The 19081-nt window shown below is 37.6% G+C and overlaps 1 protein-coding gene across 2 annotated transcripts in view; it reads right to left on the reverse strand.

Annotated features, from left to right (window-relative positions):
- Positions 1-229: 229 nt before the first annotated feature.
- Snca (synuclein alpha) overlaps positions 230-19081 on the reverse strand; it is a 56799-nt gene continuing 37947 nt past the window's right edge. For both annotated transcript variants that reach the window (XM_070022279.1, XM_070022280.1), the window contains 2 exons: positions 2105-2188; positions 230-545 (listed from right to left, as the gene is read on the reverse strand). In XM_070022279.1, coding sequence (XP_069878380.1) covers positions 513-545; positions 2105-2188 — 117 coding nt within the window. In that variant the 3' untranslated portion in view covers positions 230-512. The remainder of the gene's footprint in view (positions 546-2104; positions 2189-19081) is intronic.

A 19081-nucleotide genomic window follows, 5' to 3' on the forward strand; every position in this document is an offset into this window, starting at 1 on the left:
AAAATTTCATAGTTAGTATTTATAGGTGCATAGTTTCATGCTCACATAGTTTCTTTTTAAAATATTATGGATATCAACAGATTTCACAATACATCATTATTCTTAGACACAATCATCAAAGACACCTAAAAATCTTAGAATATATGATAGCAAATCACTCCCAACTTTTTGACAACAGCAACAACATCAACAAAAAAAATCAGTGAGGATTTAGAAATAAGTGGTAGTCACTTAGGTGTTTTTTTTTTTATTGGTTTTAACATGATAAGATTTGAAGCCACAATATCCACGGCACACAAGGACCCTGCTACTATATATTCATGTCAGTGAAGGGAGCACCGAAATGCAGAGTGAGGGCAGGGACAGATACTTCGATCATTGCGGATGGAAGACTCCAAATACACTGTACAAACTTTGAGAGAATGTCACGATTGGGCATGTTGGAGCTGAGCACTTGCACAGGATGGAACATCTGTCAGCGTATCTCAAGAAACTGGGGATGGCGATGTGTTTTATGCTTCAGGTTCATAGTCTTGATAGCCTTCCTAACATTGGGGAAATCACCAAGAGCATACATTGTTAATGGAAGGGACTGGCCATCAGCGTGTACAGCAAATGATACAGGACAGGACTCGCCATATAAGAGTAAAATTCGTACTCATCACAGTTTTTTGAATTATTTTGCCATGAATGGTCCTATTTGTTATCATTTTGGGCACACTTTTCATATAAAAATGGAATTACAGAAGTTATGGTTTGCCTATCTGGGTTCTATTTCTAGATGGGTCATTTGTTCATCATGGGACATGTGAGCTGGCCTCTATCTTAGTTTCCTCAACCAATGAACTGTGAGAGTGAACTCAAAGTCTTATGAAGTCTCTTTCATGGCTAAGATGTGCTAAGTCTTAGAGGGGAATTAAGGTATGTAAAGAAAAGATACAGTATTTTTCTCCTTTCATCCATTTGAAAATTTCACTTTCATGTAAGTCTTCTATGATTATTTTTTTCTTTCTTCTTTTCCCTCTTCTTGTGCTGGTACTGTGGCTTGACCTCAAGGCTTGGGTGCTGTCCCTAAGCTTTTTCACTTATGGATGGTGCTCTACCCTTAAGTCATAGTTCCACTTCCAGATTTTTGGTGGCTAGTTGGAAGTAAGTGTCTGACAGACTGCTGACCTGGCTGGCTTCAAACCTCAACCTCTGGATTTCAGCCAACTGAGTGGCTAGGATTAGAGACATGAGTTTTTGGTACCCTGTCATAATTACTTTTATCTTATTCTACTTGAAAGCCAGGCTGCCATACAAAGTTTGAACGACATCCACAACAAAAATACTGATGGTTGTAACTAACCAGTTCAAGTAAGTCTGCCTAAAGTATATCTCTAATAATATCAGGATTCTGCTATAGAAAAACCGACTTTTAAAAACAGCCCCTCAATTTATGTTTTGAAGAAAGTGCAAACGGAAACAGCAAGGTTGTAATTGTGCTGTACAATGCGTAACCTCATTCATTTCTGGAACCTTAGTGTCTCTTTATTCTCTGTTTCCTAACTTCAACCCACCATTATTCAGTGCTCCCCAGACATAGCCATGTGCATAGACATGTATGCCTTTGCTTTGATATTCCCATTATCTATCCCATTCTAGAATGTTCTAGAGTACTCTTCTAGAATGTACTCCCAATATGCCCATAGTCTTCTACACAGCCTCCACAGCAAAATTTCTCCTGATTGACTAATACAATTTCTAATAGAAGAGAAATCTGAGGGTGACTAAGTTCTGGAACTACCTCTTAGGAAGATCCAACTTGAATCCTAAAGCTTATTATTATTATTTTTTTGGTCAGTCATGGGGCTTGAACTCTGGGCTTGGGCACTGTCCCCGCGTTCTTCAGCTCAAGGCGAGTGCTCTACCACTTGAGCCACAGCGCCACTTCCGGTTTTCTAGTGGTTTATTGGAGATAAGAGTCTCCTGGAGTTTCCTGCCCGGGCTGGCTTTGAACCATGATCCTCAGATCTCAGCCTCCTGAGTAGCTAGGATTACAGGTGTGAGCTACTGGTGCCCGGCTCTAAAGCTTATTTTGTAGTTTGTGTATATAAACATTTACCTCAGAAGGCATTTCATAAGCCTCGTTGTCAGGATCCACAGGCATATCTTCCAGAATTCCTTCTTGCGGGGATCCCTCTCCACTCTAGTATTTAAAAGAGAAAGCATGAATAATATGAAGTCTTATTTTTCACTTTTGAAATCACTTCAAGAAAATCTTATATATGATACATATATGGAAGACAGCCCAAAATCATAGTCCAAAGCTTCAATTCACGTGACAGTGAACTATAAAATAGTAACGGTTAACTTAGCAAGACATGGTGGTTCACACCTGTAATCCAAGTTACTTGATCTTACAGGCTAGTAGGTTGAACTCAGTCCAGGCACAAGTTTACAAGACTGTTTCAAACAATGAAAAATACTGGGCATGGCAATGGAACTCTCATCTCAGCTACATGGGAGGAGCAAATAGGAGGATCGTGTCCAGGCTGGAACTATTTGATCAGCAAAGAGGACTGAGAATATGACTTCAGTGGCAGAGTAGATAAAAACGTATGTTGATGAAAAGTAAATGGATGGGAAGAAAATCCAACCATATATTCAAAGCATTTCATTGGGGTGTTACTTTTGCTACTTTTATTCTTTTCTGAATTTTAAACATGTATCTACATAGAAAATTTTACAATGTATTTTCAATGATAAAAAAGGAAAGAAATCCCTTTCTAAAATTTATACTAGGGAGGACTGAGTCTGAATGTAGTAGAAGAAAATAAGATACATGGGCAGATCATTTTTCTAGGTCATTTCCTAAAAAAAAAGAGGCTACATAAAAATTCAGCCCAAAATATCCAGGGCTTTATTTATACTCTCATCAGATACCTTTTGTGGCTTTGCATTTATTCCAGAAAATCAATTATAAACAGATGAAGTTCATTGATATTCTAAGAACAGAGATGCAACAACAGCTTAAATGGGCTTACTTGCAGAGATCAAATGGTCCCTCAGCTTATGTTACAAAACCATGTCAGACGTAAATAATATCTCCCTCTGTTTTAATCAGGAAGTGACTGACAGGTGAGTTCAGGGATGTGGAAATGGCTGACAACAAAAGAACTTCAAGCTCAACTTTTTTCTATGACAAAAAGTGCCAAGTCACTTATAATAAATGATCCCCAAACTACCTCACTTTTAAATGCACAGAGAGATACTGCTTCCACATCTTGATGTAAGAATAGGAGATTCTGTTGTGTGGTGGTTATGTACCTGATAGTGCCATAGGACTTCAGTTCAAATTCTAGCTTCTACAGAATATTAATCCTTTGTGATGTTGGTATAGTTCCTTATGCTTCTTGTAATCATCAGTTAATCTTAGTGACAAAATGAATCAGCAACAGCATACATACATACATGCATATAAGCGTGTATATATATGCATATATAGTATATATATATACACACACACACACATTATATATATATATATAATATACCTGTGAAAACAACTGATATTATTAAACCCTTATTGATACTTAGATAACTACAGGTGACAGTCAAATATGAGGAAAGTATGCTAAATTTCTTCTTTCTATACATTTTAAATGTGACTAGTAAAGGTTTCATTTCTTTTAGTGCAATTGGCTAAACGATTTTTTTGATGTAGGCTTGACTAGTCGATATGGCAGATGTGGCCTGGGTTTTGCCACTCTTGTGCAATTCATGTTGGTGAACACATCTAGTGTGAGTGCATATGTACCTGGGGCAGTCAGTGTATGCTCTTCAGTGCTCTTCCAGGTGAGGATGAATATGTTCCTTGTTAATTCTTTATCCAGATCCATCAGGTGCTAGGAGCAACTGAAATCCATCTTTTTTTCATGTTAAGTATTGCTTCCCTCAAGCGCAGAATGTTGACTGATGTAAAAAAAGTGCATCATGTATAGTTCTGAGCACACACTTTGCTAATCCTTTCAAAATTGAACTCTAAAGGTCTACAGCCAAGTGTCATTTGCTTGGAACTAAGAACAAAGTACGAAAGTTGTACTCTCATGTTTTCCCATTTAAGTAATCATCGTATTTCACATCTTCTTGAGAAAAACATCGACGTTTTAGAGTTTAAACAATTGGCTTAATTGTGAGCAAATGTTTGGGAAATCACAGTGGAAATACAAATAGAGTAGTAAAAGTTTAAAATCAGTGATAAGACAGATGGCAAACTATGAAAATGATAATACATAGATAATGAAGAAACAAGGAAAATCCAAATAAGAAGAAGGAGCAAATAGGAGCCTAGGACTAGTAATAACTGTAATAGTAATAACTATCACAGTCATAGTAATAACTATCAGTCATGCTAGCAGGTCCATAATGTCAGAATGTTTTACAAGAAATAAATACAATTGTCTCCTGATAACTGCAGTGTTTGTATTTGCATACAATCTATGCACATATTCTTGTACAGTTTAAATCATTTCTAGACTACTTATGATACCTAATACTATGTAAATACCATCCAGGTAAGTATGTAAATAAGAACTGTATTGTTGAGGGAACACTAGTAATAAAGTGTGATTATGAAGTATTTTCCAAAGGCCCATCGGTTGTCAACTTGTAGTAATACCGGGAGGTGGCACGTGAAGAGGTCGCCTTTTGAGGAAGGAAGTTAGGTCTTTGGAAGAATGACCTTGAAGTCATAGTTGAGAGTCCAGCTTCTTCCTGTCCCCCTTCTTGGTGTGTGGTCTCCACAAGGTGAGTGGCTTACTTTGCTTCATACCTCTACCATCTTGTAGACTGACAACCCAAGCCCAAATCCCCAAATCAACTATAACGAAAACCTCCAAAGCTGTAAGCAAGAAAGATGAATCTTTACACTTGATCAGAATTTATAAAAAAAATATAGTTGATTTGCTCATCTGAAACCAGTGTAAAATCACTTCTTAGGAAAGGAATATTATCCCTTCTGAAATCCCGACTGTCTTCTGTTAGCAGCTCAGTGCCTGACACATCAATGGCAAAACCATGTAATTACTGAGTCATCTAATAAGGTACCATGACACCGCATCAACTGCTGGCTCCTTTTCCCCTGTTACACGAATACAGATCTTGTTGCAAATACTAATTCACATTGGGAAATCTGAGAATAAACTTCGTTGGTTGTGAGTGGGTCTCATGGTGAAGAAATATTATAAATGTGTTCAGAGACACTTGAGTTGGTTTATTATTTTAAGTTTACATGGGGGGGCTAGATTCTTTTTTTAAAAAATGACCTCTAGCTGTACAAAGGAGTCACCATTTCACAAAGCAGTTTATGAATACTTGCATCTTGGTCAATGTTGTTCCTTTCAACATTCATTCTTGCCCTCCCCAACCCCACCTTCCCTCCCTTTTCTTAATTTTATAGGGTATGCGTTGAAATTTTGACCATTTCCCTTCTTTTTTCTCTTCATGAGTCTGCCTAACCTCCTTTTATTGTTCGTTTTGTTGACCTCTGATTTAGCCTTTCTAGGGAATTACAATGTGAGTTCTTTCCTGAATCTACCCATTTCTGTTAACATGTTTGTATATACTTGCATTCCTCCTAAAGTATCTACTTGTATTTTATAAACTAACTTCTAGCTTCCACGTATGAGAGAAGACATGTAACCTTTGTCTCTCCAGGCCTGACCTCCTTCACTGAACAATTTTACCCAGGTCTTTCCATTACTTTGCAAATGATGCAATATCATTCTCCCGAATGGATGAGTAAAACTCCATTGTGTATAGATACTACATTTTCTTCATTCTTAAACATGGCACCTCAAAGCAAAAAGAGGAAGGTCGACTTTGTATGCGACTGAGAACTAGGGAGTCATTTCCATTTTGCAAGCGTATTGATATTTCCAAAGCTAGCAACAGAGGAATGAAAATGTTGAGAGGGTAGATTACTTTGTAAAGTAAGTATTTTAGAGAAGCCTAGGGAATGCTAAAAAGCTTTCAGGAAAAATAATGACAGGCCAACTCTTAAGTATTTGCTTTTAAAAGTAACAGGAAATGGGTCTTACATTCTGTCTGAGAGAAAATATTTGAGGTGACACTAACCACTTCTAGGTGAAAAGATGGGTAGGACTTAAGGGCCCCAGGGCCAGCTGGGAACCGGTGGCTCACGCCTGTAATCCTGGCTACTCAGGAGGCTGAGATCTGAGGATCGAGGTTCAAAGTCAGCCTGGGCAGAAAAATTCATGAGACTCTTATCTCCAATAAACCACTCAGAAAACACTAGAAGTGGTTCTTTGGCTCAAGTGGTGGAGTGCTAGCCTTGAGCACAAAGAAACTCAGAGACAGCACCCCAGCCCTGAGTTCAAGCCCCAACTCTATGGTGATTAAATCTGCAAACATTAAGTTGATCACCTGTTAGTTGCCAAGAAAAGCAGTTCATTAGAGACCTAGAGCATACCATTTCCTGAGTAGTTTAGGACTTTGTACTAAAAGGCGTTCTAGTGTTCTTGGATATGGTTTGAAATATCATCGCTTGAGTTTCCTACTTCCCCCTGACCATAACCGGCAAAGGTTTTTGTTTTTTGTTTTGTCTGAGCCACAGGCCCTCATCTTTTTAAACTTTATGCTGGGGACAATTATTCTTCCCTAGCCCTGGCCCCACCTCGATGCTCCTCTCCGTTCAGTTATCACTGTATGGCACTACCATCCAGTAAGTCCATGGGTAGAGGCTATACTTGTGAAGTCAGGATGTTTACTTTTTAATGTAAGTATCAGAGAAAATGCCATAATCCACAGAGACTCTGAGAGAAATCAATGATCATTTCCCCATCCCATTAACTACCTTTTATTTCTTGTCTTTTCTCTTCTATTTGGCACTAAATGATTATTTGTGTTCTTTTAATTATTTTGAAGAGCAGCCATTATTTTGGGATTAAACGCCCAATAAATCAATACAGAGTTGTGTATTCCATCTCATCCACACATTTCCTTTCCTTAACTTGGCTTTATTTAGATCTCCTTTTGTTGTCTATCAATTAGGAACTTCTGATTTCGGTCTCAGATGTAGTACATGAGGTGCACAGTATACCGTAGCTCTCTCTATGGTCTTTATGCCTGTATGTGAGATGGAAATGGATTTGGGGGATCCTCTCTCACTGTGACACTGTGGAAGTAAGGTACTAGCTACAACAATCACTCCAAGTAGTTTCTAACATACTTCCTTCCCATCAACAGTTCTACACACAACTTCTTCAGAAGCCCAGGAGACAATTCACTTTTAAGAGCATGGTATCAGTAACAGACTAATAAATGGTACCTGTGCCATTCTGAGTTCATGTAAATATCTCAGGTGGAAAATGGTGACAATAAAATATTTTCTCAGAATGCTGTTGTGAATATTAAATGAGATGACACAGATAGAAAGTAGCATTGAACGAGCAGCACAGATTTACAGGAACCCCAGAGATTCATGGAGCATCCCCTATGTGTTCGGTTTTTTTAAGCATTTTAAATATCCCAATAAATGCATATTGTATCTGACCTCATTAAAGATGAATCACTGGGCTTTATCCATTTATGGCTACTTTTACTTTTTTTTTTTTTGTCTGTTGTGGGGCTTGAACTCTGGACCTGGACGCTGTCCCTCAGCTCTTCAGCTCAAGGCGAGCATTCTACTACTTGAGCCATAGCGCCACTTCCAGTTTTCTGAGTGGTTTATTGGAGATAAGAGTCTCATGGACTTTTCCTGCCCGGGCTGGCTTTGAACCAAGATCCTCAGATCTCAGCCTTCTGAGTAGCCAGGATGACAGCCATGAGCCACCTTTTTAGACAATGTTTTCTTGGAATAGGTTGAAATAAAAAAAATCTTGTTATTTAAGGATGGAAACTTTGTAACTTATTTCATCAGCAAGCTCTGCTCCAGTCCTCAGTGACATATAATATCTGTCTTTCTCTGCTTTCTTCAAACTATAACATAGTTTCTACCCCAGCTCCTTCTTTCAGTTGCATGGAAACAGGGTGGTGATGTGAGTAGCAGAAGACTGAGAACATTCTACTGACACACAGGAGAGTAGCAACAGAGCCACTGCTGCAAGTGCAGGTCTTGAATCTTCTTTATCAAGGGCAAGGGGAAATGTATTAATACTTAAAGATGAATATACTTTGGTTGCACTATTCTTTGGCAGTACTGAGGTTTGAGATCGGGGCCTGAGGCTTGCTAAGACAATTGGTCAACCGCTTGACTCAACCCCAGATCTTTTTGTCCCCCTATGTAGTTATTTTCCAGGAAGAATCTTGAAATTTTGATCAGAGCTGATTGGAGTCAAGAGCCTTCTATCTAGGCCTCTTGTGTAACTGGTACAAGAGGTGGGCTCTACCCCATAATGTGCTTAGAATAAAAGAATACAGCAACAGCTGTTTTACAATTAAAATCACTTTTATATGAGTTTGTTATTTTCCTTTTCTGAACAGATATTTTAGGCCACTTATACCTTCTCCCCTTAGAAACCATTTTGCTTACCTCCTACTTTTGTTTAATTTTGCTTAGAATTTTAAGAAAATGAACTATTCAGTCTTTGCTAGCTCTATCTTTTCCAGTGCTGGTATTTTTTTCCCCTCCTGACTCAGGTTTTCCTATCCTATTTTTCACACCTTAAGCAATCATTCGGTGTTGAGTACCTCTGCATCCCATCTTGGTGACAATGAAGATATAGGAAGTGGAAAGGTGATTTCATGAGAAGGTCCAATAGAGTAGATAAGTCATTGCATGCTATTTATTTTCCTAGCAGATCAAGCAGGGTTAACTTGGGAAGACTGTCTAGCGAAGTTAACTTTTCTCAGGCAAATGAAAACCATAAATGTTCCAAACCAAACCAAGCAACAGCCAGGCTGTAGAACTATGCTGGGGTTTTGTGTATTTATGCAGGGCAGATAACCAGGGCAGAGCTCTTTACGGCCAAATGCCATTCCAGTTGGCTAATTCCTGCTCAGTTTGACCAGGTGATTGAAACACTGCATCATCACACAGCCATCTCCATCTTCAAAGCCATCATCATTCTCATTATCGTCATCATCATCATCATATAATTAAGTACCAAAAAAGACGTATTTTTTTTTCAGAAGCCATTTTCAAAGAAGGCTCGGAGTAAGTATTTTGAAATGACTTTTTATTTTCTTTTCTTCCTCTTTTTCTTTTTTAGTTGGTCCTGAAGCTTAAACTCAGGGCCTGAGCTCTGAGCTCTTTCACCCAAGACTAGTGCTCTACCATTTTGAGCCACTGCTCTATTTCCATTTGCTGGTGGCTCAATGGAGATAAGAGTCTCACAGACTTTCCTGCCCAGGCTAGCTTCAAACCATGATCCTCTGATCTCAGCCTCCTGAGTAGTTAGGATTACAGGCATGAGCCATCAGCACCCAGCTCAAGTGACTTTTTTCCTATCATTTTCTTCCCCTGATGGTGGGAGACTTAGACATTTCAAAGGAGTCTCTAGGGCTCATCGGAGAAGTGTGGAAACAACTCTGATGAGCTAAGGAAGCATTTCTATCAAAAAAAGGAACAAACTTATTACATCAGAGACATACAATAAATATAATGGGGGATCATAAAATTCTGAATCCATTTTCTTCATGATAAATAACTTGTTATAATTTGACAGAATATCCAACAGCACCTGTTTACCTTTCCAATCGAGATGTTCAAGCCACACATAATACAGGTGATGTAAACCAAGATGTTTTAGCACGTTGTTTTCTCCACGTTGTTTTCTCTAGCATAATACATAGTCAATGAGTTCACTGATTACTCAGACGGATGGGCAAGGGGTTAGGTTTAATCACATTCATACCAGAAATCATTTCCATATGACTGCTTAAAGGTGAATGTGCATGTATGTTGTTCCTAAATCTCTAGGGAGTTGATATGTGGATATTTCACCACTAGTTTTTCAACCTTCCACTGCAAGGAATGTTCTTTTCTCCGGGCCTCTCTTTAAATGCCAAAGCTATTTCTGGCAGGTAAGATGACTACTCCTGTTAGGATGAATACTCACTATTGTAGAGAATAAGACATTTGAGAGGAAGGCTGTGCACAGGAGGGAAATAACAGGGCTGAAAATGCAGTAGTTGTGTTTCTGCCTACATATAACCTAACACATAAAAACAAATAGATGGTGTTTAGAAAACACAGTGTTTTCTAACCTGCATGCTGCGAGCACTTCATACAAAGCAGAGGTGTTCTTTCCTAATCTCGTGAAGGACGATTTAAAACTAAGAGCTCAGTCTCCAAGGACAGTTTATTGCTCAATCTTGAGGCACAAAGAGGTAACAGCTACCATTTTTAAAAAGCAATGTCATAATTCAAGTTGGAGAGACATCTTATGGAAGATGTTTTAGACTTTTTTAAAAGATCACAGGGATAAGAAACCCAAAATACTTCCATGCAGTTTCTGCCTAACTGAATTGATAAACTCTAGGGGCTCACTGAAGTCCATGGCCTTTAAAAAAAATTGCAATGTTGGAAAACTGGGAATAATTTGGATGATCAATTGTGAAATTACACCAAAAGAAAATGTAGCTAATGCATAACTTTAATATTTATTACTGCTGTCTGTTATTAATTTTTTGCCAATAGTTCACACCTATGTTTTGATTATTCTTTTATTTTTTAATTTTATTTCACATTTTAATAGTCATTTATACCTGAATATTTCTACTCTCGATCTATCTATCTATCTATCTATCTATCTATCTATCTATCTATCTATCTATCTATCCATTTGTTTGTTTTATGCCAGTCCTGGGACTTCAACTCAGGGTCTGGATACTGTCCCTGAACTTTATTGCTCAAGGCTAGCACTCTGCTACTTGAGACACATCTCTACTGCTGGCTTTTTGGTGGTTCATTGGAGGTAAGAATTTCATTGACTTTACCTCTGATTTGGAACCACAATCTTTAGATCTCAGCCTCCTGAGTAGCTAGAATTATAGGTGTAGGCCACCAGTGACCAGTGTTAATATTTCCTAATTTTGTTTTAATTCAGGCCTCTTTCTCTCACCATTTGAAAGGTCTGATTCTTTTACATTTCAATCCTCCGAGATTTCAGTCATGTTTTCAGTCCCAGGTTGATTTTGTCAAGCAAAACTAATAATAATTATTATTATTAACCAACTGGAAAGAAAAGGTTGTTTTGGTTTTTGTTTTATTTTTTTTTAACAATAAAAGGCCCAGAGTCAATATAAAAGGTCAAGTACTTCAGGATGTTCTGTGTTTTGAATGTCTTTCTACTATAATTACTTGCAGCCCTGGGTTAGATAATTACTATGGGACTCTACGATTGTCCCTTTTCTCTGCATAGATCACCACAGTAATTAAGATAGCCTCATTGGGGACAGTTGCTGTTCTGCATCTTTAAATATTTTTAAATCCTTTAAGAGAGACAAAAAAAGACATTAAGGCACAGGATTGTCTCTTAGACATATTTTCTGATGCACAGATATTCTTCAGTACAGAAAAAGAAAGAACAAAATCTTCTACAATGTTCTCACAGCCTTATTTCTGCACATTTTAAAAAGGAGGTCATTATGAAATTTGCACATCTTGTCTGACCTGTAAAGTGCTTCTCAGATCCAATTTCATTTGAGGTAGTAGAAGAATGTGAATCAGGTGCTGGCTGTGAGCGAGAAGCTAAAATTGTATTCACACAACATCACTGCTGCCAGGTGTGAAATACAGTGAAGCAAAGAAGCAAACTGATAATTGATCGGCTGGAGACTGGGGCAGATTCACCTAGGGATAGATTTCTTGGGGCCTTCTTGGGTCTGGGCAGAAGTTGGCTCCTGGCCACAGAAATGATAAGTAAAGCATATCTACATATAGTCTGATTTACTATAAACAATACAAGCAATAATAAGCAAACTGAATGATGAAAATTGCTTTAGTTCCCTCACCAATTTCCTTATCTACCTTCTCCCAAGACTAGCTCACATGCTCACTAGAAGAAAAGGGATCTTAGAGACTAGAACTGGTAACCACTTTATAAGTACTGAACAGTCAATGAACAGTGCTATCATTTTTTTGTGAATTCTTCCTTGATTATCTTCCTGATTATTCTTCCTTTGTGGCCTATCAAATGCTGCCTGTGGATTTACTGATTCAGTGTAAATTGCTATGGTTAGAGATTAATGGTGTGGGCCAAGAGTTTCCTTCTATCGGGAAGTGAGGTACATACTATGTACCTCCAGCAGGCATTTGTTCAGTGCCTGCCAATAATGCTAGCTACAACCAGAAACAAAAGTCTACATATATGATATGATGCCCGTGCAGGAAATAGAAAATCCAGAGTCATGTGTTAACTTGTAGATTTCTATGCAGTAGAATAAAGAAACTCCACCTCCCTGTCCAGTAAACTGGTAATCACTTGAGGGTCTATTCCTTCTGCTCATTCTTATGATCAATCTGTATTCCTCAAAGTTTCCCTCAAATCAGCCTTTCCAGCTTACTGCTCTAATTTTAGTCATTTAGTTGGAGAAATCTCTTGACGTGTGTTTATTTTTGTAAGGAAGTCATGCTCTCAGTCAGGTATGGTGATACCGGTTTGTAATCCCGGGATTTGAGAGGCGGATATAGGAGGATTATGAGTTTATGGCCCATTTGGGATACCGAGAAAGTTCAAGATCTTCCCAGGCTGTGTAGAGAGATCCTTTCTCAAAATAATGCAAAAACAACTCAGAAAAATAATACTCTTACTTTAATTTTTTAACTTTTGTACCGGTACTGGGGCTTGAACTCAGGACCATTGTCTTCCACTCAGATTCCTCACTCCTAGCTGAGGCTCTACCACTCAAGCCATACTTCCAGTCTGGCATATTGCTGGTTAATTAGAAATGGAGTCTCCAGGACTTTTATGCTTAGGCTGGTTTGGAACCATGATCATCAGATCTCAGCCTTCTGAGTAGCTAGGATTACAGGCATATGTCACCCAATGCATTTTTAGCTTTTTCAAAAATATGTAGAGAGACCAACTGCTAGGTTTTACCGAGCCATCTTTCAGTTTCTATGTGCTATACAATTTAAAGTTATTTTAAACACCAGCAAATATTTTAAGCCTGCTTAAAATAAGATTTAGATCTTTCTCAAATAGTATAATTTATTACCTAAATTGGGTAAATTTGCTTGCAATGTTCCCTAAACAATGTTAAATACACAGAAAATGAAGAAGCTATTTTCTACGTTCTCCAAGCTGTTCTCAACATCATGGAGCTCAGTGAGATTAGAAAGATTTAAAAACAAACAATTCCCAGCCCCCGTGTCCTAGGGGAGGTTGCTGTAAGTCGTTTTTTTATAAATTATATTGTTCCTTTCGTTTGTCTTTTTGCTTGCAATACATCGTATACATTGATGACTTTAGAGAAAGCACATAATTTACTCTCAGCCTCTTTTCTGAAGAGTCAAGAAAGCATCCAGTAGAGGCAGAAAGACAATCACTGCCCACCTAATCAGGTGACGTCAGATGGACAAAAGCCAACAGGCTTCAAGCAACAACTGTGGAAGTCCTGGGGAAGAGGCTATTCCGTGACCCTTTGCAAAAGCCTTTTATGTTCAGCATGTGACTACTCTCCTGCAAACACGAAGTTACCTCCCAGGTAACCTTTCTCAATTCCCACTGCACTCCACACACAATCCCAAAGAGATTAATTAACACTTGCTCCAGGAAGAAACATAGACAACAGCATCCCATAGCAGACTACTCCTTTGTGAGTCAATATAAAACTTACAGAGAGGAAAGGAAATGTTCTGAGGCAGCTTTAGGGAAAAAAAGCATTGGACTTTATTGCTTAGAGTCAAAAGAAATTGTTATTCATGGTAAAACAATGAAATTTCATACAGAGTATCTGCTGGATTTATAGAAATGGTCTGTTAAGAAGCTTATAATAATAAAATATATCATCTGTTTTTTTAAAGAGTGTATTATTACAACCTACTTTGAAGATTTAAATAAGTTCAAATACTTGTGCTCCAGTAGAAAGGCATGAATAGAATGAAATTTGTGTATAGTATAAATTACACAATGTAGTTACAGATACAGTTTGATTCTTGAAAGCAAAGTACATTTAGCATTCAGATCTCTCTAAAATAGACATTTGGTAATTGAAATTCAAGACTCCACAGTCTTTGAAGAAATCTATCTAAAAAGGCAAATGCCTTTGAGAATCTGAGCTTATAACTACATTCCACATTGACTGCCAAGTGATGATCTCAAAGCAAGCGTGATCTATCAATTACAAACTTCTGTTCATAGAAGTGAAGGTATTGCAGGGCTTTTCCTAACCATTTATTGTTATTTTTGTTGCTTATGTATTATAGAAACCATGAATAAACAGTATAGTTAGCAATATGTCCCCAATAAGCCTTAATATTAGTTAACACATGCATATGCAAATATATTATGCAAATATATTTTATATATTTATGTTATATATTTATATAATGGTATTTGTTATAAAATTATATTTTATAATATAATCTATTTATATTATATATAAAGATGCTATATATAGATATATTTAACACAATGATTTTCAAATTATCAAAATGGATACGTAGGTATTCTGTGACCCACACTGCTGTTACTGTTACGATCATTGTTGCTATAATTGTATTAGTTTTTTCTGGCACACTGTTGGGTATAAGTCATGTGTGATTTAAGAGGATAAGGTGAATATCTTTGCTAATAGAATTCACACATCTACACATGAACCCTAACATCTTTCTGTATTTAGTGAGGTCTGTCTATATCTAATCTTCATCTCTTTTCACACTCACCACATCCTGGTTTTGTTGACCTTTTTTGTGCCATTAACAAGACTAGATTCTCAGATCTTTATTTTACTTCATATTAACTAACATTTGCTAGGCAATACTACTAGGATTAGAACTCATGATCTTATGCTTGCTAGGCAAGTGACTAAACCATTTTAGTCTATGACCCCAGCCCTTTTGGCTTTAGTAATAGTTCGGGTAGGATCTTACATGTTTTGGCACAGACCCACCGGCCTCAGATCTCCATTCTCCAATCTATGCTTCCCATGTAGCTAGAGTTACAGACAAGAACAACCCCACCCAGCTTCTTTGTTCAGATGGAGTCTTGCTAACTGTTTTGCTCAAGCTCACCTTGAACCATGATCTTTCTGATCTCTTTCTCCTGACTAGCTGAAATGACAAGGGTGACACATTGTGCCAGTCAGGCACTCAGATCTTCAAAGCTTTCCCATGTAAGACTGTCTGGTCTTGAGTACTTCCATCTCACATTTTGAATAACCCCACCCTCCAGACATTCTCTCTCCTGTGACATAACTGGACTCTTCTCACCCTTCTGAAGTGAATTTAAATATGATCTTATATAAGCTTTATAGAAGCTGGTTGTCTGAGTCAATCCAAATGGGTAATTGATTTGCCTTCCTATTACATAATCTAGATGTGCCTATTTTAAGATGAGTAGATTGGATATAACGGAGGGAGGGATTGCAAAGAATGATGCTATGGTGTAGAGATCCGGAAAACAGTCTCATTTCCCCAGTCTAGCTCTCCGGGGACAAGACTGGTGTCCTCAGAGAAGAAGGGCGGCAGTAATTGCTGTCAGCACTGTTTTGATCGAAGTGATTGGACCACTCCAGACAGAAGAAACAAGGTCACGCTCAAGGGTAGAGGTGGCGAGACTCCTCTCTCCCTGGCTTGAAAGCAGCAGATTTCAAAATGGAAAGCCAAGCGATTCAAGTGAGCACATTTGTTTTTGACCACATGCTAGACGGCCTTAGATCTTCCAATATGTCACTTGGGAGACAAGGGGAAGGGGGGAGGAAACAGTCCAGCAGATGGAATTTGCCACAGAAAGCAATCATGTTTATCCTCAGGCTGTCAGGCCAGAAGACGCCTGGGGTTAAGTCGGTGCCCTCTGAGATGGGGGACAGTCAGTGACTGTTAGCAGTTACAGATCTGTCTCTATGCCCAAACAGATGCCAGCGTCCAGGAATTATCAAAAGCTACAAATCAATCTCAGTGTCTGGTCAGATGCTCATGCACTGCTGTTCTCTCTCGTCCTTGCTACTTAATGGATGCGGTGGAGCTGTCAAATAGACAAACAAAAAGTGTGGATAAATGTTGCTCCCAATTTAGGGTGACTCATTCGTCAGACTTGATGCTGTCAGGGAATTTAATCTGTTTTCTAACTAGCTTTGTTTTTAGCACACCCAAAATCTGCCTGTAGGTCTCTCTAACTTCAGTGGCTCAATACATTTAAGCCTTTTATTTGACTTGCAACCGTGAAAATTGCAACTCATTTGATGATCTGATGGCATGATTGTATGATGCTAGCACACATACAATAGATCTATGCAACCATGGATATGCTTCTGTGCTCTTTTCCTAGTAATGTTCATGAGCCATCCTGAATCATCTTCTATTTTTTTCACTCTCCTGATGGGTCCAGCATTTAAGAGGTACAGGACTGTGGTAGATTTTGTGCTGAGTGGCTAGCTAGATTTTATATTTCCAATTGTCAAACAAATTAGTTTGTTTGGTAAGTGAACAGAGTGTAAATGCTTTTACTGCTTTAAAAAACAAATTCACCTATTTGACATCATGTCAGTCAGTAAAAAAAGGCATACATACTCTATAATAGATAATAAAAATTAGTTTCAACTGAATTACAAGATATTCCTCTGCTATGATTTAAAAAGATAGGCAGACATCTACTTCATCTCAAAACAAGGTTGAGCACATAATGGTATATGCTTAAATGATACTTAACATGCTCTCTCATCATTATTGCTTTTAAGCTTTAAAATGCAAAATATTTATTTGATTCTTTGTGTGTATTGAGTTTTATCAAGATTTCAATTTTTCTAAGGAAATTTTATTCACTTACATAATCAAAATATCCAGGCTTTTAAGATCTCATGAGGGGCTAATTTGATGTCTACCTTTTTATTAATTAACTCATGAAGAAGATTATTATGAGCTTCAAAGAAAGAGGCGTCATCTGCAAATAGCTCAATTTCCAGATTGCAACAAAACCATCAACCTATTTACAGCCCAAGACTGAGTCAGACAGGTTGTGCGTGCTCTCTGATGTGGCCATATTGTGTAGCTGTAGGGGTTCACAATAATAAGGTTCAGTCATCCATTTAGGCTCCAAATGAAGCTACAGCAGCTTCAATTTGTGGTTATGATAAACCACCAAGCAAATGCACTGTTCCTGAGCCCATGTTAAAAATTACACAATGGAACTAAACAGCTGCACATTTCGAAAATACAAATGTGTAGAAAATTAATTCAAAGCATGTGGATGCCTGTTTCAAATGAGAATCATAAACACACAAGTAAAATAGCAGACCATGTTTGCTACTGTTATAATTTCATTTAATCAATTCTACTAAGGCTAATATATAGACAGCCCTCCACATCTATGGCTTTCATAGCAGTAGAGTCTGCCCAGCTACAGGCCAAAATATTTGGGAGAAAATTTGTCTGTACTGAGTATGAACCCATAGTTTTCCCCCACTATTCATAGCAGTGTAACAACTAGTTATACAGCACTTACCTCAATATATTTTAGGAAAGAACAACATCTTTTAATCATAATATCTATGTGTTTTGAGTAGTTGGGATTTCTGTGTGACATTTCAGGTATACCTGATTCATAGCTGGCATTTTTAGACTTGAAATTGCCTTTCAAAGAAAGTCTACATACCATTTGTTGATAGGAGGTCTGTGGGACCTTACTTACCATGGTACCTATATAATCAAAATGCTCATGGGAGGAGATGAAAGATTTTAAGTTTAATTGTTAAAGAGTTGCTATGATATTTATTCTAAACAATTGTGCTCCATGTCAGTCTTTCGGCTTTATTATCAACTGTTCAAAATCATGGGAGTAAGAAAAACATCATGAAATAAAAATAAATACAATACAATAAAACTTATTTTGGAAAGCTGCTAATTTCCTAATATATATACTGCCTGTAGTCAGAATATCTAATCAATAATCTTTTGTGCATTTCTTGTATTTTCATAAAGCATATTGTTTACTTTGTCCTTTTCATGAGAAATACAAAGTTTATATCCACATATAAAGAAAAATTGAAATAATTTATTCCTGTTTCCAGGCCTTTGACTGAATTAATTCTTCTGAAAAATAATTTTACTTTAAAATACTTTCATTGGTGACATAGCCTTTCTATTCTAGTACAGAATATATGAGTACATGTTTACTAACATCATTAATTATGTATTTATTGTTCCATAGAGTTCCTATTTAATTTACCCTTTTATTCCTTTCTCATTGATTTGCTAAAGTTTTGGTATAATTTATTATCATTAAAATTTATTATCATGAATTTAAATGGAAATGTTATCTATCATCATCTGGCAGGAAATATTTAAGAACTATGCAACTCTAGATTTCCAGATGCCAGGAAATATGCCAAGAAGCACAGCCTTATGAACTTGACTATGATCTGTGCTGGCTATTTTCCCAAGAGCTATTTGAAGTGATGTGATGGAAAATGAATGGGTCAGGTGGTTGCCTCATGGGCTACTCTTCCTCATGGAACCTTTCTAGAATTTTTGCTTTTCTTCCCAAAGCTATGATCCAGCATGAAACTGGACAGACACAGCCTGTCGCTGCCCAAGGTCCAGTTGGTCTGAGTCAAAGGAATGAAGGACTTGGTATTTCATCTGAATAGTACCATAATGGTAGCCCAGAAGAAGAGTGAAGAGTGGGCTGGACACGTGCCTTGGTAAGGCTTGGATTGGAGCAAGGCCCAGACAGTAGGAGCACTTCTAAGACAACCTGTTATTTGAAAACTGGGTCAGAGAAACCCATAATTACAGTTCAATTATAGTTACAAAGCATTCATTCATAGGAGCTCTACTCACAACAGGGGGAGGCCAGCACCTAAAAATATGTGCCAATTCTTTCTCAGCTTCCAAACACAGATCGAAAGCCATTCACATTTCATGTACATTTGTCCCATGTCACTCTGTTTTGTTTTATTTAGACAAATAATGCTT

This window comes from Dipodomys merriami, unplaced genomic scaffold (assembly GCF_024711535.1).
Source record: "Dipodomys merriami isolate MVZ:Mamm:240054 unplaced genomic scaffold, mDipMer1.0.p SCAF_15, whole genome shotgun sequence".
NCBI classification, from domain to species: Eukaryota; Metazoa; Chordata; class Mammalia; order Rodentia; family Heteromyidae; genus Dipodomys; species Dipodomys merriami.